This window comes from Centroberyx affinis, unplaced genomic scaffold (assembly GCF_046629955.1).
Source record: "Centroberyx affinis isolate AG114_WGS23_722 - 3 ecotype Tasmania unplaced genomic scaffold, CSIRO-AGI_Caff_v1 ptg001200l_1, whole genome shotgun sequence".
In the NCBI taxonomy this organism is placed as follows: domain Eukaryota; kingdom Metazoa; phylum Chordata; class Actinopteri; order Beryciformes; family Berycidae; genus Centroberyx; species Centroberyx affinis.
The window spans coordinates 254,497-280,000 of NW_027279722.1; the positions used below are offsets into that span (position 1 = coordinate 254,497).

Genomic DNA, 25,504 nt, shown 5'->3' on the forward strand with positions numbered 1-25,504 from the left:
GAAGCTACATCTTTAAATTGCTAATTAAAAACTGATTATTGATAATCGTCAGCTTCGTTTGGACTGTTCACACCGGGTGATCAGATGGACCAGAATCACAGTTTATATTATCAGAGCAACTTAACAAACTAAACTGAAACGAATATACTGTTAAATTCACACATACAAATATTGCTGTAACAGACCTACAATCCAAGATAAAGGCCAAAAATCCAAAAATGTCCAAAAATTACGGAATTACGGAAAATTACTCTAACGGAAACGTTTTCCTTTAGAGAAAATAGTTTAAAGTGAAGTTGATTTTGTTCTTTACTGACCTGGAGAAAGTTGTTTGTGCCTTTATAAATCTCTGACTGTTTCAGAGTCTAAAGTCGAGACTAAAGTTGAATAAGGAAGTAAAACCTTCACTTTACAAATAAAGATTACAACAACAGTAATAACAAGACTGCTATTATTACTGCTACTACTACTAGCCTACTAATATTAGCCTACTACTAGCTGGAAAAGAGCATGCATGCTCTTACAAATAAAGGTTTAAAAAAAAAAACAGATATATAAACAGCCTATATAAGCCTTGACCGTTTCTAAAAATGTCTAACAGAACAGTTGATGATACAAAGCTCCCCAGCCTCTACACACTGCATTCTTCCTCAGAGTTCAGAGGCCACAAATGAAGGGACAGAGAATGTATAGTGTCCTTATTTTGCCTTCTTGTGTTTCAAGGTTCTTAAAAAACGACGAAAATGTTCTCGTGGTTTCCCAGTAGTGACATCATGGAGTCAGCGACTGCAGCATCTGGTGAGTCCAGTCAGACTTTATGCACTGTAAATTTGTTAGAATTATTATTTTTTATTTTTTTATTTCATCCATCCTACTAGAAAGAGTAGTTATTTCTGTTTAGCTAATTAGGTAGGCGTTTTTGTTTTGTTTAATTAAAATGTCTGGCTTCATACCAACACAGTACCATAACAACATCATTTCTAAATTAATGCACTGATCAGTATACTCTGTAAATCTTTAACTTTTGTTCACTAACTTACAGCACAATGTTTTGCTGCTGCAGTGACACAATTTCTCCTCTTGTATGAAAGTCAATAAGTGAAGTAAAGTTAATCTTACCTTATATTTTCCACCATTCCAGCTTGTCTTGTGGTGTAAAGCCCTCAGAATTCCACTTGGTGGCGACAAAACATTAAATTTCACTGGATGCACAACACAAGGTGGTGTGTTGCCATGTAACTTTCCACCACCTTTAGCTGACTGTTTTTTGCTTCTCTTTTGTCCTGATCTGTTCAGAAGCATCATATACTATTACTTGTTGTGCCTGCTACAATATGATCTGGGATACAAAATAGTAGAAATATTCTGAAGACCAAAGGAAAGTATATTATACTGAAATACCAGTTAATGGCTGAATAATAAACCTCACTTACCTGGATCCCGAGATCGTTCTCCTCCTGACTAGAATATTGCAGTGGCGACGAAGGTGAAAGTGGTTAAAGGGATAACGATGCAAAGTAGATTGTCTACTGGTAAAGAAAAGCCATAGCAAAAGAAAGCAAAGGCATTATTTATGTAAAGGTTTTTATATTTATAAATAAAATTGTATTTATATAGCACAATTCATACACAAGGCAAATTCAATGTGCTTCACATAAAACAACAAATACATAATTTGTGGGTTAGGGTTAGTTAAAGTCCCACCGAAACGGAAGTTAGAGCGTCTTTAGCTTCTGTACTGTGACGTATTTCCCAGTGAAACGGAATATTTGAGCGGTGTACAGTTACAAGAGGGATTTAAATCAAATCCTTCGCATTTGATTGGACCGCTAAACAGTGGGCGGGGCTTAGAGTTTAGCGCGATACAGAGAGAAACGGAGCTACAGAGGACTGTTGGCTCCACACACACCTCCCTCACCTGTTAGATCAGGAGGAGGACAAGGGAGAGATGAATGAATTAGACCTCAGCAACATTGTTTTGGAAATGAAAACAAAGTTTTTGCCCACTGATATCCAAACACACTCTCTTCCTCTCTCTCTCTCCATATTGCTCTGTCAGCTACTACCACCCAGGTGAAGTGCGGTTTTATATGACCAGTGTGGCTAGCTAGAGGTTGAAGAATGATTGATGGGTGGATGTCATGATATTATTGGTTGAAATTGGTTGGTTCATGCTTATGTAAGCACACGGCATATTTTGTTTTACAGGAAGAAAACATGATTGGATTTTGATATAAGAATACAAAGAAATGGATTTTTTGTATTTTTTTTTGGCATATATTGTTAAATAGGTGCACAATATGACCGGGGATGTGATCTAAAAGGGTTAAAAATGCATTTTTCATTTCATCTCGACTTTAAGTAATAGTTAATAAGGATAAAAATCTCAACAATCAACTCATAAAATTACATTAAAAAGAAAAAGATAAAATGGGCAAGTGTAATAAAAATATAAATAAGTAATAATTAAAATAACAACACCTTTTACACTTACATGCAGATCACTTCGTAAAAGGCCACAGAGAAAAGGAATGTTTTGAGCCTACTTTTAAAAGAGGTGACAGTAGGAGGGCATCTCAGGGCATCAGTTTATAACAGCAGCTGGCAGCGTAATAATTAAAAGCAGCTTCACCAGATTTTGTTTTCAACCTGGGAACAACTAACAGACCAGTCCCAGATGACCTGAGAGGTCCATGTGGCTCAGATCCTAAAAGCAGAAATAGGTCTGTAATTACTGATCAGTGATCACAGAGGCATCCAGGCAACTCTTTTTTTTAACAGAGGCTTAATAACAGCAGTTTTCAAAGCATTTAGGAAAACAGCAGACAAAAGAGAGCGGTTAACAATTTGCAATAGCTCATTCGCCAAACTGCTAAAAACATTTTTCAGAAAGCTTGTGGGCAGAGGGTCAAGGCTGCAGGTGGACGACTTAAAGGTTAAGGCTGGTGTTTTTTAATGCATTTCTTACCACCGACAAATTCTATGAAAATAACAAAATCAGCAATTAATTTGTTTTGCTAAGTCTCGTCCGTGTAGCCTATGTCCAATAAAGCCATGTCTCAGTAGCCATAGAACTCCATTATATTTTAAAAACTATTAGAAACACATCAAAGAGCCATGCTGCTGCTCTGCAGCATACTTCATCATTGCGATGGACTGGGCCGGCCGACTTTTTCCTCAGACAACTTAAAGGTCCCATATTATGAAAAACACGTTTTTCCTTGCCCATACACATATACTTTAGTCATCCCTCAACCTAACAACCCCCAGAATGTGAGAAGTGAATGCCTCTGCATTGTTGCCCTAGCCTCCTCCCTGGGAACACATGCCAGAAAACGAGCCGTTTTGATTTGGCTCCCCTTGTGACGTCCCAAGGGGAGCAATTTGCATACGCCGACCTCCATGGTGGATAACCACTCCCACTCCTCTCTGCTCTCTGTGGGCTGTTGGCCGCCATTGTTTTCCTTCGCTGCTACAGCTTAGCAGATGTCAAAAGCAAGAGCAAAACATGCTAAATGTTCCGTTGTTGGCTTCAAGGGTGAACACAGAGCTCTACACTGCCTCTCAGCATCGGAAGATAAAAAGATATTTTTTTTACAATAACGTTCTGACTACAGTAAACTTAGTCCAAATTTGCGTGTTTGTGCTAACCGCTTTACCTCGGACTGCTTCGTAAACGAGTGTCAATACAAAGCAGGATTTACATCAACACTGCTCCTGGAAGATGGAAGATGGATTTATCCCAACTGGATGTGGCCCAACAGCAAATGTTGCAAAGCAATCGGTAAGTGTCGCCACTTTGTGATGATATTTACAGTTGGGTGCAGTCAGCTGGGCTTGAGAACATGTCGAGGTTTGCTAACGTGTGTAAATTTATGTTCCATTTGCTTGTTTGCGACATTGTTTTCATGTTTGTTTTTTAACACAGTCTATGGTGCTTTGTTGCTAAATCAGCTGCCTTGTGTGGAGAGATGTGTCCGCTAACGTAGCTTGAGAATGAGAAATGAATACGGTAGTTTATGGTGTTTCAGTCCGATTAGCATCGGGTAGCGATTTAGCTCCAGTCCCGATGGGACGGAGTTTGATGCGGGCCTGTGAATACGAGAAAGCCTGTTGGCCACAACGACAACGACAGTTAGCAATCGTCTAGTTAACCAGGTCCTGAAAGGACAAAGCTACTATGATCCAGGCTAGGAGTTACTGCCGTTAGCGGCGTGCTAATCTAGCGTTAGCGTTAGCGTTAGCGTTAGCGTTAGCGTTAGCGTTAGCGTTAGCGTTAGCGTTAGCGTTAGCGTTAGCGTTAGCGTTAGCTAAGGTTAGCTCCTCTGGCTCACTTTGCGGACACATCTCCTTTCTAGACAGCCGCACCTAACGTGGCAAAACTCGAACAGTACTTTGTTTATCGGGGACTCTGGTCACCGCAAACATTTCACTTCTAACGCCAAATGAATGGAAGGGAGTTACTGGCTGATGACATGTAATATTTCTCGTTCTGTCTTTGCACCTAGTCTGGTAACTCTAGTCTTGTAATCAGCTGGGGTTGTGGCAAAAAATAACTAGAAAACCTGAACAAGAGACTACAACAAATGCTACCTTTCTCGAGATTGTAATGTCCTATTTTACTTGAGACTGTGTTTAGAATCAACTACATGGTAATTATTGAGGCTGTAGTTTGTGGTCATGTTACTGGATTGCAGTATATTGTAAGGTGTAGGTATTACTCATGATGCAATATCCTAAACAATATTTGAGATAATTGGTTGCATTAAACATTGCCATTCCCTGCTATGGGGCCAGCACATCTCAGACATCAGTCATTAAATAAATATACAAATGTTATAACAAAGTATAAACTATAGTATAAAATAATTTATGACTCAAAATTGCACATTTTGCTACTCGCCAGTGTCAGGCCACACTATGCAATGTATATTCTTTTGTAATGGAACAATTGATGACTTCTGTGTTTCTGTTACTCCACAGATTACGTCGATGAGTTGATGGACCTCATCTTTGATCAAGTCTTCCAGGACCCTGCACCTCATGTGAGCCAGGTTTTGAAGATCCCCATCCCAGAAGACCTGTGCGCCCAGTCTGACAGGCCAGCCGAGGTGGACGTCATTGCAGCCACGTGTCTCGGTTCAGTCAAGAGGCAGTCTGAACCCGACGCAGCTGGCAGCATCAGGGAGCTCACAGCATTTGCACAGCACCACACACACTGGTATCAATACTCTGACCCTGAGACCTAGAAAGCCCCAGCACTAGCTGACAAAGGATCTGTAGGCTAGACAGTGAGAAGAGGGTACACATACTGTCAATATATTTCATTTGAATACTTAGTCTCTTCTATTGTTGTTTTGGTTATCTGGCATGAGGTCAGGTTGTAGTTGGGTGTTTTCCACGAATACATAAGATAACTAAAAACATCAAATTATAAATCATTATTGTGATTGATACACCCTGTGTACACTCAGATGTAGATTTTGTAACATAAGCAGCCCAGTATGGTCCTCTATAAGCAATATGTTATGTTTCTACATGTGCCTTTTTTATGCCTTTTCTAAAATAAAATAATTTTATTCTGTATGAACAGTCAGTGTTGTGGTTACTTATTGGTTTCACATTTAATTTACATGGGTGTGTAAAGGGAAAAACGTATATAATCCCACACACAGTGTCTATACTTACATGGTGCTTTACTACATTTCAATGACTGAAATGTAATAAAGCACCATGCAAGTGTAGACAGTCTGTTGGATTATATTACTTTTTCAGTAACTTTTGTCCTATGCCCCTGTCACTAAAAGACTTTTAGGTGTGCTAAAGTTTTTTCTACATGGATATGTAATAAAGTATAACAACACACAGTTATTTTACTCAAATTTATTGTCATGTAAAGTATTATCCAAAGTCACATGTTCAAATCAATTCATGCACAGAATGCATAAAAGAAACTTACTGCTCTCTACCTCTAAGCTGTAAGGTCCCGTAGTCTGCTTTATAAATGTTCATTGCATTCTGTAGTGAGAACACATTCAAACATACAGGCTCCAGACCAGGATGATCAACATGCATGTAGGTGGATCCTGAAGCTGCTTCATTCTTCTGGTAACCTAAGGAATGAGAAAGGGTAACTGTTACTGAATTTTGCAAGCTTTATAGGAACGTTACACTGACGATTACGTTTATCTATATTATATGTTTATTAGCACAGACAATTTAGAGTAGATGTGAGTACTGTACAACCTAATGTACAGGACAAACAAAGGTGTCAACTCTAAAAGAGGTAAGATGTTATGTACAGGGGGAATGACCAGCAGGCCTCCATGAGATGCAGTTTTTGAATATTTCAGCTATAGTTCTAAAACTGTTGAGCTGTAGCTGAGTAACACTGGCATAAATTACGACAGTCATATGTCCAAATGGTAGATAGCATGGGACATAACCATATGTTTGCCGGTGTCGTGACAATATTTGTATCCACTGCAGATGAGTTCTTTTGCGTCTTCACATCAATTTGATGTATTTGAACATAATAACTACATAATGTCTGGTGTGGATTTGTTTCCTATCGCTAGCCAGTACAACGGCAATTGGAAGACACTTCATGGAACAACATTACAGCAGCATCCAAGTAGCCAGCTAAAAGCTACCGACACCTACTGTGTTGACGAGCTTACTAGACAGCCTCAAACCACCGGCACCGGTGAACGTCAGGCTAAAAACGACTCAAACAAACCATACGGTATAGTTACAGTGCGAGACACTCCGGCAGGTAACGTCAGATATCGTTTTTATGGGATACAAATTTGTCCGCTATGGCTATCCAGAAAGACCACATAACGTTAGCCGACGCAACCACATACACACACACGGTGAGAAAGTAGGAAAACAGTGAAATTTCAACCTACCAGTCAGAGACATCCTGCTGTAACCGTGTCTGTAAAACTTCGGCAGCTTCCTCCTCTTGTTCGGTTGACAGATTCCGCCTCAAAACTGTAGGTTTTACATGTTGTGTCACGGAGTTTTCTTCTACAAGCAGCTGCCATGTTGGTCTTGGAGTTTTTCCGCGTCTGCACCGGTCTGCACCCCCCCCCCCCCCCCTCACCCAGCCGATCAGGCGGCCAATCAGAGCAGCGCCTGATTATCAGAGCATCCCCGCCCACTCAGAACAGCGCATAGTTAATGAGGGGAGAAACTGAGAGGATGGAGAGGCCCCATAGAGCCTGGATTTGGGTGTTTTTTTGCAACAGAATTCATAACCTTATTTTAAAGACCACTGAGAAATGTTTTAAACAGCTAAAAAGAGCATAATATGGGACCTTTAATAAGCCGGCTGTAAACACTTTTTCAGTTGAAAAATTTAAATCAAGTTTAGAACTATTGTAATAATGTCAAGGGTTCCCCAATGACTCAATCCAGGATCTCCATTCAACAGGTCGTTTATTGTAACACACGACTCCCAGCACACACACTGCTAACTGTGCTAACCCATGCAACTCACCTAGCTAACTCAAGGACCCCCAACGAAGGCCCCCCCCCACGGTGGTTCTCTGACTGCCTAACTGAAAATACATTCACATAACATCACATTACAACACTATTAATTAGGTCATTGATCAAAAGAGACTTGTTAGCCAGGGACCTGACATTAAGCAAACCAAGCTTTATAGTTTTTAGAGCAGGCACCGATGGAGTGGTGGGCTGACAGGGGGCAACAGTCAAATTCAATTTATTTACGATGCGGGTTGGACATTGGACAAACACCACAGTTTGATCCAACACTGGTCCTGACTGGGATGCCAGTAATAGGGGGAAGAGGGAGACTTTTAAGATTAGAGCTGTTCAGGCCTCACAGCCGATATGATGGCATTTGAGCCAGAGATATTGTCAGGTCTTGTGGAGCAAGCTTTCTAGGGAGAGAAACAGAGGAGATGGGAATGCGTGGGTGGAAAATGCTGTATTTCAAATTTGTATAAGAAGTTTGGCTGAGACGAAAGCAAACAGGCTAGTAGTGAATTTGCTGGCTGGTTAGCTGGGCTAGCCACAGGGATTGCCTGGGTTAGGGTTAGGGTTACTGAAGCTTATGACTGTAGACGGCACTCTTCTGCCATCTTATGGGTAAGAATGGAACCTGCAGCGGTGCAGCAGTGCAAAAATCATTCCTAAAACGGGGAGAGATATATTGATGAAAATAAAACAGGAAAATAAGACAAGTTTTGAGTGGATCATCATCATATGAGGAACTTACTAGAGTACTGGCTGAGCATTTCAAGCCAAAGCCTATCATCATAGCTGAGTGTTTCAGATTCTAAATACGTACTCAGATGCAAGGAGAATAATGGGCTGACTACATTACTGCACTGAAACAATTAGCCAGCACATGTGAGTTTGGCCAGTTTCTGGATGATGCATTTGTGTGTGGTCTCTCTGGTGAAGCATACCATACCTGGTTTATCCCACATCACCTTGTGCCCCATAATAGCAAGGACCACTTGGTGTTTAACTGTTCATTCTCACATCACAGTCTCTTCCTTAACAATCAGCTTCTATCCGGACCAACGCTTGGACCACTCCTTGGACTGTCACTTCATTCTATGCTTGGATCCTGCTGGTACCCAAGCATAATCATTGGAGCCAGGGTCCTTGTTTCCCGCAGCGTCCCTCAGACCAATGACCTTCCCTCAGCATCCCGGGTCCTGCTGATGAAGGAGTAGAATTAAGGAAATCTGCTTTCTACATGCTTAACACCGTATTTACCTGCTCATAAGCGTTTAATCCTTCCAAATGCAACACCTGGAGAGAGCATGTGGACAACACCTGTAGCTTCCTATAGCAGCAACATATTCCAGTTCAACTGTGATACTGAGGTGCACATTGTGCGCACATCTCAGGAGGAGAGTATCCCTGAGGAGATTAAAGCCCTCAGGTCAGGGGAACACATCTCTCCAAACAGCCAACTCAGTTCCCTCTCACCCACTCTCGACCCAAACTCTGGTCTCATCAGAGTCAGAGGCCAACTCCGCAACCTGGATGATGCCTGTCCTCTTGACCTCCATTCGGTCGTCTAGGATCCCCATCTCATCTACTCATTAAAGAATTTGATCAACGGCTTCAACATCTTGGTCCTGATTGTGTTTCGATCGTGACATACTTCGTCATCAGTGCAGACTGTCAGAAGTGGCGAGCACAACCAGTTGTTCCACTAACGGCTGACTTACCTCCTGCCCAGCTCCACCTCTTTAAGCCTCCATTCTTCTCCACTAGAGTGGACTACTTTGGCCCATTCCAGGTGAAGATCAGATGTCGCTTTGAGAAGAGGTGGGGAGTCATTTTTAAGTGTATAACCACCAGAAATGTCCAACTTGAACTCCGCCATAGCCTGGATGTTGATGCCTTCCTGCTGTCACTCAAGTGATTCATTACCAGAAGAGGAACCCCCTCCAAAATCCTCTTGGATCAGGTTACGACTTCTGAGGAGCCCACAGACAACTCCAAGAAGCATTCTCAGCCATGACACCACAGCTTCAGGAGCAGTTAAAGGGCCAACAGATCCACTTCAGCTTCAATCCACCCAGTGATCCAGAATTTGGCAGCGCCTGGGAGCGAGAGATCTGATCAGTGAAGACAGCCCTTCAAGTTATTATTGGGAATCAGTCCATCCCAGAAGTTGTCCTCCTAACCGTCCTGATTGAGAGGGAAGGTATCCTGAATTCTCATCTCACTACCTGCCATTTATGATGACGAAAATGTTGTTCAGAAGGATTCTAAATCAATCCAGTCAGTCAGGGAATTGCGGGATACTACCTACATATTACCCATGCTAATCTGGGGGCAACTGTCAACATTTCCCTCAACTTTCCTCCATTCCCAGATCTTCCACTAGGTCTCCCAGTTGCCTACCAATTACGCTCCACCTTGTGAACTGGAGCGGCCAATCGAGCAGAAGCGGCCACCTGAATCAGTTCAGCTACCAGAGACTCAGGCTGAGCAAAGTTATCCTGCACATCAGCGAACTCTGTCAAAAAGACTTGACCTGTAAATTGATATGTCAGTGATAGAGACTTTGTTGTCCTGAAAAAGAAAACAAAAAAAAGATAAGACACAGGACAGGGTTACAATAGGACAAGTCCACACAAGCCTATCTTCAGAGCAGAATAATCCCCTGGTCTTGTGCTGGGCTCTGGTCAGTTAACACCAACCCAGTAGATCAGAAATGTGCTCACTATGTTGTTCTATATTTGAAATGGCACGTGGTGCTTTATATACATACATATAGGCTACAGTTAATACGGCACTTAGTAAATCCCCACTTACCTGCATCCGACATCGTTCTCCTCCTATCAGAATATTACGGAATGTTTGCTAGATAATAGTGGTCGTTGCAGCAAATGGGAGTCATCAACAACCATTTAAATGACATAATTGTTATTTGGTTATTATTTTCTTAACCAGGTTTATTACACATTATATGAAACTTCAATTTAAAGGGAATATTAAAACGCCCCAGATTTCATTGTCTGACGTTGTATTTTTCTGTATTCTTACAGAGGGAGAGGACGTGAAACCCCGGAGGCGCAGGAGCAGTAATGCTTTCTTGCACCCTAACAGTGAGTCAAACTGAACTGAATCAGAACCATTTCGTCATTTCATAAGAGCTAAATTGCTAACATTTAATAATAGGTGGGCACAAACTATAACATTTAATCAAGTACTTAAGACCTGAAGGTTTGTGGTTGAACTCTATGAATAACTCCATCTAGATCTCACAAGTTCACATTTTCTTTCATTTGAAGACTCAGTCAAAGGCGAGTTTGCAAGTTCTAGCTGGCTAGAACTTCTCTAAGTCTTCTTCTAAGAAAACCTGGCATGGGATTTTGTTCCTGGTCATCAGCCCAGTTACAGTTAAACTAAATTAAAGTGTTGTTAGGTTGGTCTTTGATTAGGTTAAGTCTACTGTTGGTTGTCTTTTTTAATTCAGCATTTTCATTTCAGTGTCTGAGCTGAGGGTTGTGCTGCTGGGGAATAGCTGGTCTGAGAGGAGTGCAGTGGGGAACCTCTTACTGGGAGAGACTGTGTTCAACACTAAAATACCTGACTGCCTGATGAGAGTCAGTGGACGGTTGAAGGAGAGAAAAATAGTGGTCATCAACACTCCAGATCTGCTGCTTCCCAACATCTCCCAACACAAACTGACAGAAGATGTAAAAAGCTGTGTGGGACTCTCTGCCCCTGGACCTCATGTATTCCTGCTGGTTCTACAGCCTGAAGACTTCACTGAGGAACAGAGACTGAGGTTACACAGAATCCTTGAAAACTTCAGTGAGTGTTCATTTGATCATTCACTGGTATTGATATCAACACCCAGAGAGGAGAGTCCAGGTGTCATGGAAAACTGTATGCACCATCCAGCCCTACAAGACATGATCAGAAAATGTAGAAACAGGTACTTGAGGCAGAAACACCTTGAACTCCCAGAACTGTTAACATGCCTCGGACAAATTGTGAAGGAAAACAATGGAGAGCATGCGAGCTGTGATGTATTTGAGGATGCAACTACTGATCAACTAAGAATAAAACAAAGAGAAACAGCCCCTTTCAACTTGGATCTTGCTAGAAATGTTGGTAAGTGCAGGAAAACAATTTGATGATGATGTGATGAGAACTTTATCAATTATTATTGTTATTTTTGTTGTTATTATTCCATAAATTGAGAGTTATTTCAGTTGATGTTATCATGTTTTTACAGGGCTGAAATCTCTCATGGCAAACACCCTGTCCTCAGCAAAAAACACTCTCCACCACTGTAAGTAAAGGAATCACAAATGTTTCTCATGTACTTAGAGATCTGTAAGATGATGTTGATGTACTGTTATTGATATCATCCTTCACAGGGATGAAACCGATCACAACAAACAATCCATCACCAGTGGCAAGCACTGTCAACCAATGTAAGTACATTTGTTACAGGAATTTATCATCCAGCTAGAAATCTGAAACGTGATGTTAAAACCATAAGATATATACTGTATCATATATCATAAGATACGAGGAATGTTGCCTCCTTTAAATTAATTTCAAACTCGAGTCAGTCCTGTAGCTGGATTGCACCAGAACCTTGCCAAAAACCACAAATCTTGGTACTCAAACAAGTGAAAACTCATCATGCTATACAGACAGATGACTGAAAAAGATTGACTGAAAAAATCTAAGTTAGCCAAATGTAGTGATTTCAACTTAGGCGTGAGTTTAATTCCAAGGGTTTGTAAAACACTGAATCAACATCCATATGTGCTCACTGGGATGTTGGAGATTATTTTTAAGGTTTTTATTTTTCTCTTTGTTTTCTTACAGCATCTGCACTCAGGATTGTGCTGTTGGGGAAAAGTGAAAAGAAAAAAATAAAACTTGGTAACTCCATCACAGGAAACACAGCTTTTCATTCACCAACCAAGCAATGTGTGGCCGCCTGTGTGGAGTGGAAGGGAAAGTCTTTAACAGTAGTGAAAACCCCAGACATCTTCAGTCTACCTGTGGAAACAGTGAGACAAGAGATGAGGAACTGCATTGCTCTTTGCAACCCTGGACCAAATGTACTGTTGCTGTTAGTGAACCCTTCTGAATTCACAGAGGAGAACAAACCCAGATTGGAGTCCACCCTGAGTTTGTTTGGTCAAGAGGCCTTTAAATACTCAATGGTTATCAGCACACATGAGGTAAATAAAAAAAGTTTCTCTGTAAATCAGCTCCTTGAAGAATGTGGAGGAAGGCACTACTGCATGTTAGAAGATGACCTTACATTGTTAATGGAGAAGATTGAGAACATTGTGAGAGAAAACAATGAAACCTGCCTCACCTACACTGAAGGGACAGGGATCATGACCCCAAAGTCTGTGTCTGAACATGCCAAACCACCTTTAAACCTGGTTCTATGTGGGAGGAGTGGAGCAGGGAAGACTTCAGCAATCAAGGCCATTTTGGGCCAGATGACACTTGATCCATCCTCCAAGTCTGCAGAGTGTGTGAAACATCAGGGAGAGGTGTGCGGACGTCGGGTTTCCCTGGTGGAGCTTCCTGCCTTGAATGGAAACCCTCTGGAGGAAGTGATGAAGGAATCACTCAGCTGTCTCTCCCTCTGTGATCCTGAGGGCATCCATGCCTTAGTTCTGGTCATACCTGTGGGTCCCCTCACTGATGAAGACAAGGGAGAGTTAGTGACCATCCAGAACACTTTCAGCTCTCGAGTCGATGACTTTACCATGATTCTGTTCACTGTGGAGTCAGATCCTACCGCTCCAGCTGTGGTTAACTTTGTAAATAGGGACAGGGACATTCAGCAGCTCTGTCAGAGCTGTGGAGGCCGATATGTTGTCTTCAACATTAAGGACAAGCAGCAGGTCCCTGAGGTGTTGGATGCTGTGGAACAAATGAGACTTTCCAAGCGTGAATCATGCTGCTTCACAACGGAAATGTTTGCCCATGCCCAAATAGATAAGGTCATACAACAAGAGAAACGCATCACCATGCAACAGGCTGAACTTGAGGAGTTGAAAAAAAAGAACATGGTCACTCGTAAGTACTTCACTTAATTTTTATTGGCTTTTCTTTGTCATAAATCAAGTTAGTATTTGCCATGGAGGGTCAAGAGTATGCAGTTTTTCATTCCAACCAAAACTACACTGGGCCTGTGTTTGGAACCAGATACTAACCTACTACATGTACTGCATACTGTACACTCAAGTGACATGACCAGGTCATGCTATAAAACAGCACAGATGAAAATCCAAATTAGCATACTTTTATCCAATAATATACTATATAATTTAGAATTTTCTAAATCATTTAGAATTCTTTGAGCCTTATTTATTTTGGCTGTATTAGCCTACCTTGTAAGTATCAGCACTGAATACATTGGGGATCATTGCTGTCAGTTTCTGGTTAAATATTTGTCTTGTTTTGCATAGTGCTGTTACACATTCCCCCAACCCGCCCCCCTTTATTAATTTAGCATCAAAACAAATCATCTGACTAACCCATTCATCAGCTACTAACTCACTACAGTTACAGATAAATCCCCCTGAATTTATAACTGTGGCGCTTATCACTTAACACGCTGTGGTCACTGTAACCGCACAAAGACAAATCTGCATGGTGGAGGTGCATATGCTCCACATATGCATGAATTTTGTATGAATTTGTCTCATTTGTAACTTTTGTTACTAACCAGTCAAATGGCTGGCTGCATGTTATTTGATGTGATGGATCTGAGGCGTTTAGTGGATCAGGGCCTGAGTATGTTAAGAATGATTAGGATTTGAACACAGGGCTGATGATTTCACTGATTAGTTCCTCCTCTGGTTGAAGGTGTGATGATTAGTGAAACCACCTGGTGTAGTGTTTGGTTGGAATTAAAACCTGCAGACTCTTGGCCCTCCATGACACATGTTTGCCCACCACGGTTCTACACAGTTATATACCCTTGAGCTGATACTGTTCCAACTGTCAAAATTTGATGATCAGGTCTTTTGATTTTGCAGGTGATGATGAAAAACAGAGTGAAGAGTGTCTCAGGATGGTGCTGATAGGGAAGACTGGAACTGGAAAGAGCAGTTCAGGAAACACTATTCTGGGCACAAAGGCATTTAAAGCCAAATCCAGCCAAACATCTGTCACCAAACGTTGTGAGAAAGCAGAGAGTAAAGTGGATGGTCGTCCTGTCGTTGTGGTTGACACCCCCGGCCTGTTTGACACAAACTTGTCCCATGAAGAGGTTAATGAGGAGATGGTGAAATGCATCAGTCTTTTGTCCCCGGGACCGCATGTCTTCCTGTTGGTGTTAGAGATTGGCAGACTGACATCAGAGGAGAAGGAGACATTAAAACTAATCAAGGATGGCTTCGGGAAGAATTCTGAAAACTTCACCATCATTCTTTTCACAAGGGGAGATTCACTGGAGGAAGAGCAGCAGTCCATTGAGAACTACATTGAAAAGGAATGTGATGATTCATTTAAGAATCTGATTGCTGACTGTGGAGGAAGATACCATGTGTTTAATAACTATGATAAAAACAACCGCACGCAAGTCAGTGAGCTGTTGACCAAGGTTGAGGCAATGGTGAAGAACAATGGCGGTGGCTGCTACACAACTGAGATGTTCCAAGAAGCAGAGGCAGCCATACAAAAGGAAGTGGAGAAGATTTTGAAGGAGAAGGAAGAAGAGATGCAGAGAGAGAAGGAGGAGCTTAAAAGAAAACATGAGGAAGAAATGCAAGTGATAAGAAGAAAAATGGAAGAACAGAGATCCGAAACTGAACGAGAGAGAGAGATAAGAGCCAAACAACTGAAGGAAAGGGAAGACTATATTATCAAAGAGCGTGAAGAGAGAAAGAAAGAACAGGAAATGAGACAAGAAGATGAAAGGAAGAAGAAGAAACAGGAGGAAATTCAACAACAGGAATGGGAACACAAACTTGGAACATTGGAGAAAAAAATAAAATCAGAATCAAAGGAAAAGGAAAACACTGACAAAATGCTGGAGCAGAGTAGAGAAGAGATGAGTAAAGAACGAGAAGCCTGGGAGAAACAACGAAAACAATGGTGGGAAAAAAGATATAAGGAAGATGAACAGAGAAGAGAGGAGGAGCAAACAAGATTGAAAAAGCTCCAAGAAGAGTACGAGCAGGAAAGAGAAAAAGATGAAATCAAAAGAAAAGAAGAGGATCGAATCAGAAGAGAACAGGAGGAAAAGGAGCGAAAAGAATTAGAGGAAAACTATAAGAAAAACCTTGAGAATATGAAGAAGAAATATGAAGAGGAGGCCAGAAAGCAAGCTGAAGAATTCAATGAATTCAGAGAGAAATACATCAAGGACTTTGCAGCTCTGACGGAAAGGCATGATGAGGAACTGAAGAATCTGAGGCAAGAGCATAAGAAACAAACTGAGGAGCAAGACGAGAAGTATGGCCTCTTAAAGGAACTTTCAGCTCACAAAGAAGATGATCTGAAGAAAGAAGTGGATAAATTGCTGAAAAAACACGAGCCCTCAACACAAAAACAAGAAACTCTGAAGGAAAAAATGGATAAATTGAAGAAAAAACAAGAAAAAGAAGTAAATGACTTGAAAGAGAGACACAAAAACAAAAACAAATGCATCATCCTCTGATAATGTTTTGTCACTTCACTTAGATGTTTTATCATTGTGCAACTAAACTAAACTGAACAGATCAATCAAGGATGGCAACTGAGCATCTGTAAAAGAATGGCATTGTTGCATTGTATTAAAGGTCCCATATCGTGGAAAATGGGATTCCCCTTGCAATACACAAACATTGATACTTTCTGTAGGTGTTTTAGGTCCAGACGACATTTCGGCTAATCTCTACAAACAGATATCTGCATATGAGACGTCGTCTCTCAACTCCGACTCCATTCTCGCGTCTCAAGTTGTTAATCGGACTGTAAACAACGACCGGCGCACGGAAGAGGAAGTCTTGGCCCGGATGTCCGCTGGCTACACCGGAAACCCCCAAATATTGGCCGTCGCCCCCAGAGTCTAATCGTTGTCACACCGATAGACGATGGGTTCAGAGATTGGAACTTCCGTAACTTTGTGGCGTCACAAAGGTTCGCTCATTATCATTTCTGTAAGAAATAATAGACTAACAAAGTGTTGAGCATTTGTCATTGTTTATTACCGGAGAGTTTTCCCTACCTGTTTCACTCTTGATTCGTTGGAATGCCACTGTTTTTATTTAGCAACTTTCTCAACTGTGTAGTGGATTTTTCCTTTTAAAATGTTTTGTTAGTCTATGCTTCTGTTCCTATGTCTGTTCTTACTGTAGTATTGTAGTCTGTCTGTCTGTTTTGTCTTGTTTTTATCTGTGCTGCTGCCGATCTTGGCCGATCTCCCTTGAAAAAGAGGTTAGTCTCAATGGGACTTCCTGGTTAAATAAAGGTTAAATAAAATAAAAATAAATAAAAAAAACTAATGCCTAGACATAATGTAATCAGCTGGATGTAATGTAAACATATTAGAAACTACAGCAACAGCAAACAACCTCAAACAAAAACTTCCTGAACAATCCTCCAACTTTTAAAGTGGCTACAGACAACTTTTCAACTTTCCCCCCGTTGTCTCCCCCTCTAGTGTTTCCAAGCGGTATTGTTGTTGTTTGCGCTGCTGTTGCAAAGACAACCGGATCTCTTTCTGTTAGAGTCTAGCTCTGTGCAACAGAACAAACCATCTGTCTGCTTATCAACTCCTTGATCATAACACAATATAGCGACTTTCACCACTGCTCATTTTAGAAAGGCCACTGCAAGAAAACCTGTTCTTAGATTATCAAACAGACAATGGATCATTTGTTTGTTTCTGGCTGCTAGCATTAGCGTTAGCTAGTGTTAGCAACATGGCTAACGTTGCTAACGCTAGCCACGATAGCTAACGCTAGCAGCCAGAAACAAACATAGTTAGATGTTTGTTTCTTTTGTTCCAGAAACAAACATAGTTGTGTGTTTGTCTATGTTTGTTTCTGGCAGGTCATGGCTTCCTTGTAGCTCCTGGTTCGTTTTCTGGCTGCTAGCGGTAGCGTTAGCAACATGGCTACCGCTACTGCTAGCAGCCAGAAACGTTAGCAACATGGCTAATGCTACCACCAGCAGCCTGGCTACTGTCCAAATTACTACTGTCCAAAGCAAGAAACAATCCCAATTTGAACTAGAAACCCCGACTAGCAACTAGCAACCTTTTTTTTTTTTTTTTTTACTGGGGTTAGCTACCGGACCTCTTTTGTTTGCGCAACGGATGACGCACTTCCTTTGTGCCGTAGGTCAAGCCTTCATTCTCCTGGGAGATCGTACCCGGTGGCAGACAGAATTGCATAGTGAAAGCAAGGCTTATAGGGAACCAACCTAAACGCCGATGGTGTCATTATTCTATAGACATTACACTGTGCAATCAACATTTACTTCATAATGATAAGTTAAAGCAAAAAAGTTGTCTTTAGGGTCTTTAAGTTAAATTGATTTCTTGACCCACTTAGGATTTGGAATCAGATCTCTGTCTCTGTTAGTTTCATACTTGTGGTTAAAAAAAGAGAATTGTCCAATGGTGGAAATCTCAGATCCAGATCACTGCCCAAGGCCGATCTGTCTACCAGATTTCAACTAAATCTGTTGATTGGTTTTTGAGATATCCTGCTGACGGGTGACAACAGAAACTACATGCTGGACGAAATTTACCAGACTTGACTCATGACCAAACACTAGAGACTTGACTTGGACTTGCATTAAGCGACTTGTGAGCATCGGTGGCATAAATGAACCAAGAATGTTTATTTTAATCATGTGAATTTAATGATTCAGACTAGTAAACAAACCATTTGCTGGCTGTGTGTTTTTATTTTCATAAATGGTTAAATTGTCATGTAAATCGAGCTCTGACTATTTCAGTTTGCTTCACTGAAATTATTGTTTAATTTGTAATGTTTGGCCCCTTATTTTCCTCAGTATGTGACTGTAAAGTTCAGTCTATCAGTGTAAACAGACTGCAGGTTAGTAAAGCCTGGAAGGTCTGCTTGTTGCATTTAAAATTATCTTTGTTGCTTTTGCATTTGATATGTTTTATGTCAAATATGAATGCATATTTTCTAATTGATGACATTACATTAAGACATAATTCAACTGTACACTTATTTCCCCCAAAAATAAATGTCCTGTATTTGTTTCCTTTATGTTTAGCATTTTATAAGATGAATAAAGTTTTTCCATAAAGACAGACTCCTGGGACTCTTTACACTGAGAAACACACAGCAGACAGGTTTGACTTTAACTGCACAGGAGAACTGTAAAATACATTTCACATAGCCTATATATGTTTCTACATTTGTATATATTTCAGAGTGTGTAACAGTAGTGGGTAAGACTGTCAGCTAAATGACTAAATTGTAATCTAAGTGTCAAACAGGTCTTTAATGAGATTCCCAAATCTCACCTCACCTGACCTTAGTGGTAAAGCCAGTTGGGTTGAATGAGGTTTTAACTTTTAGGTCTAAAAACATTTCATATTTACATTCAAGTTGTTATCTGTTATCTGCTGCAACGACCCAATTTCCCACAGGAACCAATAAACTTTAATCGAAAGTGGACTGTATATCATTTATAAGCACTTATGGGTCTAATGTTTCATATAATTTCATTTGATATGAAATCTTAACCTGTCATGACCTTTAAAAACAGACAAAATGTAGTTACAGCAGTTGTCCTCTGGAGGGCAGCATAGCTCTGTGTGGAAAGCCTCCTTCCTCCCCTGCTGACCACCAGGTCTGGGATCAGTCCATTCTTCATCCAGTTCACACTCTGAAAGAGGACTGAAAGAGGTGTCCATGCCTGGATCACGGCCCGGCGTGCGGGACGCTGTCACCGGGTCCCGCACCGGCGAGAGTCCCGAGGAGCCCCGAGAGCCCCGAGAGCCCCGAGGAGCCCCGAGAGCCCCGGGTTCACAGACAGGTGAATGTGACAAACATGGAAAAACTGGCATATTATATATAATACGTTTATTTTTATAGCACCATTCTCACATATTGATGCTTTTAAAAGGGGCCTAAAAACCTTTTTAACAAAGCTTTTCCTTAACTTTGTGCTTTTAATGATCTTTGCGGTTGGTTCATTTTTATCGTTTTTTATGCTCCTGTTTTTTTTTCTTTTACTCTGTAGCACTTTGAGATTTGCTTCTAATGAAAAGTGCATTACAAATTGAATGTATTATTATTATTATTATTGTTATTATTATTATTATTACATAGAATGCAACTCAAAATTCTTTACATAAAATAGATTGACTAAAACAATAAATGGATTAAAACAGTAAATGGATGAAAACAATTACAAGTTTTATTTAATTTAAAGCAAAATCAAAAATATTCCAGCAAAAAAATGTTTGTGGAATTGTGATTATGGTGATTATGGGAGATCTTTTTTTTTTTACTTTTCATGAATTATTTCTCTTTGCATTCAGACTTTTAAAATGCTATATTACATGATCAAGGTCCATGAATTATTTCTTGCTTGAATCATCAATTAATGAATAAAATAAATGCATTTTGATCTGGCTTTTTCTGATGTGAAGTTAAATGAGCCCATAGGTTCTTAGCATTTGATCCCGATTATTTTATTCCAATCGATTTTCAAATGGCAGTGAGAGGTTAACTGTTTGAACTTCACTACCCAGAAATCCTTGCAGTGACGTAGAGTATTATGTTGGTGAGTCCAGCTTTCTCTGCTGCTGTTTATAGGAGACTCTTCTGGATTTTCCCTCTTCAGTCTGGATCGGTCTCTTCCTGTGTGGAGAAGATTTCCCACCAGAGAGCAAACCGACAGCAGAATTTAATTTGGACAAACAGGAGAATCTACAGCGGATCACTTCCTGTTTACACTGAGAAGACGCTGCAGCTTTACAGCAAAATCTGGACTGGAGCCACTTTTATATTTTATAGTCAAATCTGAACTACAGCAGCTTTAAATGTAAATTTGCTCTCACATGCAAATTTGCATGTAGTGACTACCTCCAACAGTTGTACACTGAGCAGTTTTTTGTAATGTCTATGTTTACATGCGGACAATAAAGTGACTATTGCCAGCTGTAAGGCAAAAGTCAAACTAAGCCATTTACATGATTCCATAATTTAAAAACTCCCCATAATAATTTACACGAGTCAAGCATTTATTTTGATTATCCAGAGTGAATTGTGAAAAAATTAATTAAATCTCATTAAGGAGGTTGAAGTGAGGGAGTGTGTATGGTTTAGAGCAGCAGTTTTCCATCCTGGTCCTCAGAATCAGAGTCCTGCTGGTTTTCTATTCAACCAGCAGGTTAATTGCAGTTAATTGCATTCACCCGGCCTCCAGGTGTGAAATAGTCTCTGATTAGATGCTACAATGAAAAGCAGCAGGGAAAACCACTGGTGTCGATCAGGGAGAGGCAGTGAGCCACGGAGGGCCTTAACCCCGTGTCAAAGTAAACTAAGTCAAGTATCTAGTTTTATCATTTATTCATTATGTTCTGATTTACCTTTCACCTATATTGTAAACAAAGAGACCTTAGTAGAGACATTTAAGTGAAACCAGATGTTGAGGCTCTGTTTTGAAGGTGTCCTGTGACATGACTGCATGTCTGACAAACACATGTGGTAGACGTGTGATCAGGGGATGCCCTCTCTCATGGCTTTGTGCCAATTGGTTGAAAGTATTTAAGAAAATATGCATTGACCAACCACAGATCATTTCTTTGTCTCTTAGAAAACTATATAAGATCAAGTATTCTGTTTTTTAGTTGAGACATACTGATGTAAGCTTTGGGTGTGATCTTATGTCTCCTTATTATTGACTCAATAATAATCTCATTAATCTTCAAATCAGTAAGTGGCTTGTGTCTTTACTTTGTGTATGAGTCCAGTGCTTTTGACAGATTTCCACGACACCCGGGTCTAAAAAACACACATGATCTCCGTGTCTTGGAACAGAACCTCCGTCTCTTCCGAACTCCAAAGTGTTGACTCCTGCCGCCGCCATCTTGGTCCAGCCCAGCTTCCCTTACGAGTCGACTGAGGTGCAGACATTCGCTAACCAGGCGCTAACCAACCGGTGTCTGTTAAAGTCATAATGAAGCAGCGTTTCGAGAGCTCCTTGCTTCCCTAATTTGACATATTTCCGGTTGAAACAGGATGTTGGGGCGGGACATAACAGAGGGAGGGGAAGTCAGTTTTATTATGACTGGAGGTGCGGAGAGGAGTTTGTTAAAAAAATCTGTGTTGTTTTATTGGTTGAAGTTTTTATTCACACCTCCTGATACAGCATGAGGTCACCATTAAAGATACACTGTTTTCCAGGAGGTAAAAGTAATGGGATTTGGAAATAAAAATATTAAATTAAATAAACATTTTGTAATTTGTTTGCCATTTATTGTTAAATAGGTGTATATTAATGACATTTAAAATGCGAACAAGGTGAAAAAAGGCATTTTTCATTTCATTGTCAAGGAGAATAAAATCAGAGTACTCCACATATCGTCGGTATTGTCGGGTGAAAACCTTTATCTCCAAACTGACTGAACTATTCAGGAACTAAGAAAAACTGCTTTATTTTCAGCTTGGCGGCCATGTATTTTCCAGTGGGTTTTGAAAGGTTTTCATAAGCTCAAGGGTTGTAGAACGTCCTTGACCCAGAGAGGAATGTGTCATTTTATAATAATTTTTAAAAAATGAAAATCACCAAACTTGGAGTTACAAGGTTTTCACTCGACAACTGTGACTATGCTTACTTTGACTAAGACCGTAATCGCATTAGTACAATCAGGCACAATTAGGCTTTACTCGCATTATTACTTTAATCCAATTATAATTGCATTTTTGTTGTGCATGTACAGTAAACAAGTTCACTGTTTTCCTCACCTATATGTGATGGGTGGGCAGTTGGTAGGACAGATGCACAATGAACAGAGTTGAATGGTGATTGATGGCAGTGTGTGTGTGTGTGTGTGTGTGTGTGTGTGTGTGTGTGTGTGTGTGTGTGTGTGTGTGTCTAGTTATGGACGACACTCATTTGTGCTAGTATTCAACGCCACAAATTCAGCGTTTCATTCCAAAATGCCATATATCCACTTCGGAAAAAGTACCTTCAATATTTGGAAAACATTAATTATTCTGTCTTCAAACAATTATACAAGTATTGTATAAGCAAATATCTTCAGATGACTCCTAGAATGTGCTTCACTTCCACACCAGCAGTCAATATGGGAGAGTGGATGTCACTGTTTTAGAAGGGTGGATATCTCATTTTGGAGCGTTTGCATATCGCGGTTGTATGAAAACCTTGTGACTCTAATCTTGATGATTTTCATGTTTTCATTTCCGCTGAAGGATCACATGGTTCCTCTGCAGGCGGCTGGTGAAACCCTTCCAAAACCTCACCGGATAATTTCAAAAATGCGTCGTCATCATCGAGCTAAAAACAAGGGGCCGGTTACACAAAACACCTTAAGTTAAGATTTTCCTTCCGAGTCCGAGTTAAGGTTTCCTTAAAAAAAAATTGGTTGCACAAAACACCTTTAAGTCTTCTCCTTAAGGTTTCCTTGAAATGTTCCCTTAAGCATTTAAAGTTTTCTCCTTATCTTGCTCTTATACTTAAGTTAGTTAAACCGTTGCACAAAAGACCTTAGCATCCAAAGTCAGGAAAAAAACGTAAGGTGCCTCTGACTCTATCTTTATCTTTATGGCGATAAATTAAGAAGTTGTCGTAATTTTTTTGGACCTCTTGGATGAACCTCTTCACCAGACTTCTTGAATTAATTTCCATTGCAATTTCCTCCCACATTCGTTGTTTTCTGTTTGTTGTTATTTGCGGATCAAATTTACTTTTTTTTTTACTTAGCATGTGCTTTCTTTTATTGTATTCCTCCAGAAGTATAATCTTTTCCTCCTCTGACCAATTTGGTTTTCTTGTCTTCTTTTCTTCTGACATTTTTTTTTTACTATCTATAGGCCGACTCTGTGAGACGATAACAGGTGTCACAAGCGCAAGTGCAAGCAAACAAACGGTCTCCATGGAAACTATAGAATTTTTTTAGAACTAAGGAAACCTTTGAAGGGATTCTGTGCAACACCCTTACGTCCCTCAGCTAAGGAGAAATTAAGCCTTAAGTGTCATACCTAAGGAGAAATCTTAAGGTGTTTTGTGCAACCGGCCCCAGGCTCTTAGTTCCTGAAACGGTGACATTTTGGAGATTCCTGGAGGGTTTTACCTGGCAGTGAAGGTACATTGAGTTCTACACACACACACACACACACACACACACACACACACACACACACACACACGTACTGAAAATGAAATGCCACCAGCAGGACGCTCTGATATCCATCCTGTTACGAAACAACTGACCACAAATCTGGTTTCTCCTCTATTCACACTGTTGTTTATTGATCTGCCTCTGTGTTTCGTGGTTTCACTGTAGACAGGTTTGTGTGTGTGTGTGTGCGTGTGTGTGTGTGTGTGTGTGTGTGTGTGTGTGTGTGGGAGGGGAGGTTGTTAGAGGAGGACTGATGTTCATCTGGTTCACTAAACAGGCCCCAACCAGCTAGAGAATGTGGACAATGTCAGGTTTGGCTTGCTTTGGGGCAATAATTAGGGGATGGTGGTGAAGGGGCATATGTGTGTGTGTGTGTGTGTGTGTGTTCGGGTGTGTGGGCAGGACCAGTAGGTCAGCGGTCCAAACCAGCATGCCAAGACACATTGCTGTGACTTAAGGTGAAATTAGGTGTGTCTTTCAGTCAAATGCAAATCAGAAATCAGTGTAAATGTGCAGGAATTTGCACAGGGACAGAGGGGAAGAAGCGCTGTTTGGGTCTGATAACAGCAGACAGGTAGACTCAAACTGATACTAGAAAAAGTTTTGATTCTTCACTTGCTGGTAGGAAAAGACACAGAAGAAAAAAACTGAATTCTACAACTAAGCGATCCCTCCAAAAGAAAAAATCCAATGGAAAAAATGAGGAAAAACTGATTTCTAAAAAGCAGCGATTACAAAAAAAATCCATGGCACTTAAGAAAAGATAAAAAAAACAGTTAAAAATGATGATGATTAAAAATGCTTTTACCCACGCTCTTCTTCCCCTTGCGTCTTCGTTCTGCTCTCTCCTGTTCTGTAACCTCAAACTTTTGTGAAGCACTTTGGTTCTCACTGCTTTTGTGTTTTTAAAGCCTTACGCAAATAAACTTGACAACTAACAGTAATATAAATACACAGAGGCTCACATGGTACAGAACCTCACGGTTAGTACAAGGGAACAGACCAAAAATATACAAAAGACAGTAAACTATATATCAGTCGACACATAAACAGACTGTACTGCCCTACTAAGCTAAAGAGCAGTAACTGTGTGAGCAGTGAAACGGGAAAATTACCTAAAAGTTTATCTTCTTTCCCCACAGAAGTATTTCTAGTACAGAAAAGAGCAGTGGATTTAATTTATTAGCATAATAATAAACATTTTCAAACACACACAAAAAATTAGGTACTGTTGTTTGCCTTTGTAAGGTAGTACATACATTCAGCATTTTGTTGTTGTTGTTGTTGTTGTTGTTTTTCGATATGTGCAAATCAACAGCAAGCCAAAATATTATAATATAATATAACTTGGATCATACATTCCCATACTCAGAGTTTATGCATGTTGCTCTTTGGGCAGCAGCCAAGAGAAGAGAAGAGAAGAGAAGAGAAGAGAAGAGAAGAGAAGAGAAGAGAAGAGAAGAGAAGAGAAGAGAAGAGAAGAGAAGAGAAGAAAAACACAGAGAAGACGGAACCAGAAAACAGACGAAATTACAAGAGAACAGAAGAGAAAACGACAGGAGATAATAAGAGAGAAGAGCAGAAAAGAGAAGAGGAGAAAAAACAGGAGGAGACAGCGGAAGAGAAGACAAGTGAAGACAAGAGATGGAAAAGAGGAGAAGA

At 40.4% G+C, this 25,504-nt stretch overlaps 1 protein-coding gene across 1 annotated transcript; it reads left to right on the forward strand.

Moving 5' to 3' along the window:
* The first annotated feature begins 732 nt into the window (after nucleotides 1-732).
* LOC139648437 (uncharacterized) lies at nucleotides 733-18,754 on the forward strand. The gene is made up of 7 exons (XM_071524556.1): nucleotides 733-798; nucleotides 10,551-10,610; nucleotides 10,996-11,625; nucleotides 11,750-11,806; nucleotides 11,895-11,951; nucleotides 12,355-13,572; nucleotides 14,538-18,754. The coding sequence occupies exons 1-7, from the start codon at nucleotides 744-746 to the stop codon at nucleotides 16,160-16,162; spliced, it is 3,702 nt and encodes a 1,233-aa protein (XP_071380657.1). The 5' UTR covers nucleotides 733-743; the 3' UTR covers nucleotides 16,163-18,754.
* The last annotated feature ends 6,750 nt before the right edge of the window (nucleotides 18,755-25,504 follow it).

What these genes read in the sequence shown, in the direction of transcription:
- LOC139648437 (XM_071524556.1), top strand. Translation starts at nt 744, where the DNA reads ATGTTCTCGTGGTTTCCCAGTAGTGACATCATGGAGTCAGCGACTGCA. An exon ending in TGCTTTCTTGCACCCTAACA is followed by an intron (nt 10,611 to 10,995) that starts GTGAGTCAAACT and finishes TTTTCATTTCAG; the next exon opens with TGTCTGAGCTGAGGGTTGTG. An exon ending in AAAAAAGAACATGGTCACTC is followed by an intron (nt 13,573 to 14,537) that starts GTAAGTACTTCA and finishes TTGATTTTGCAG; the next exon opens with GTGATGATGAAAAACAGAGT.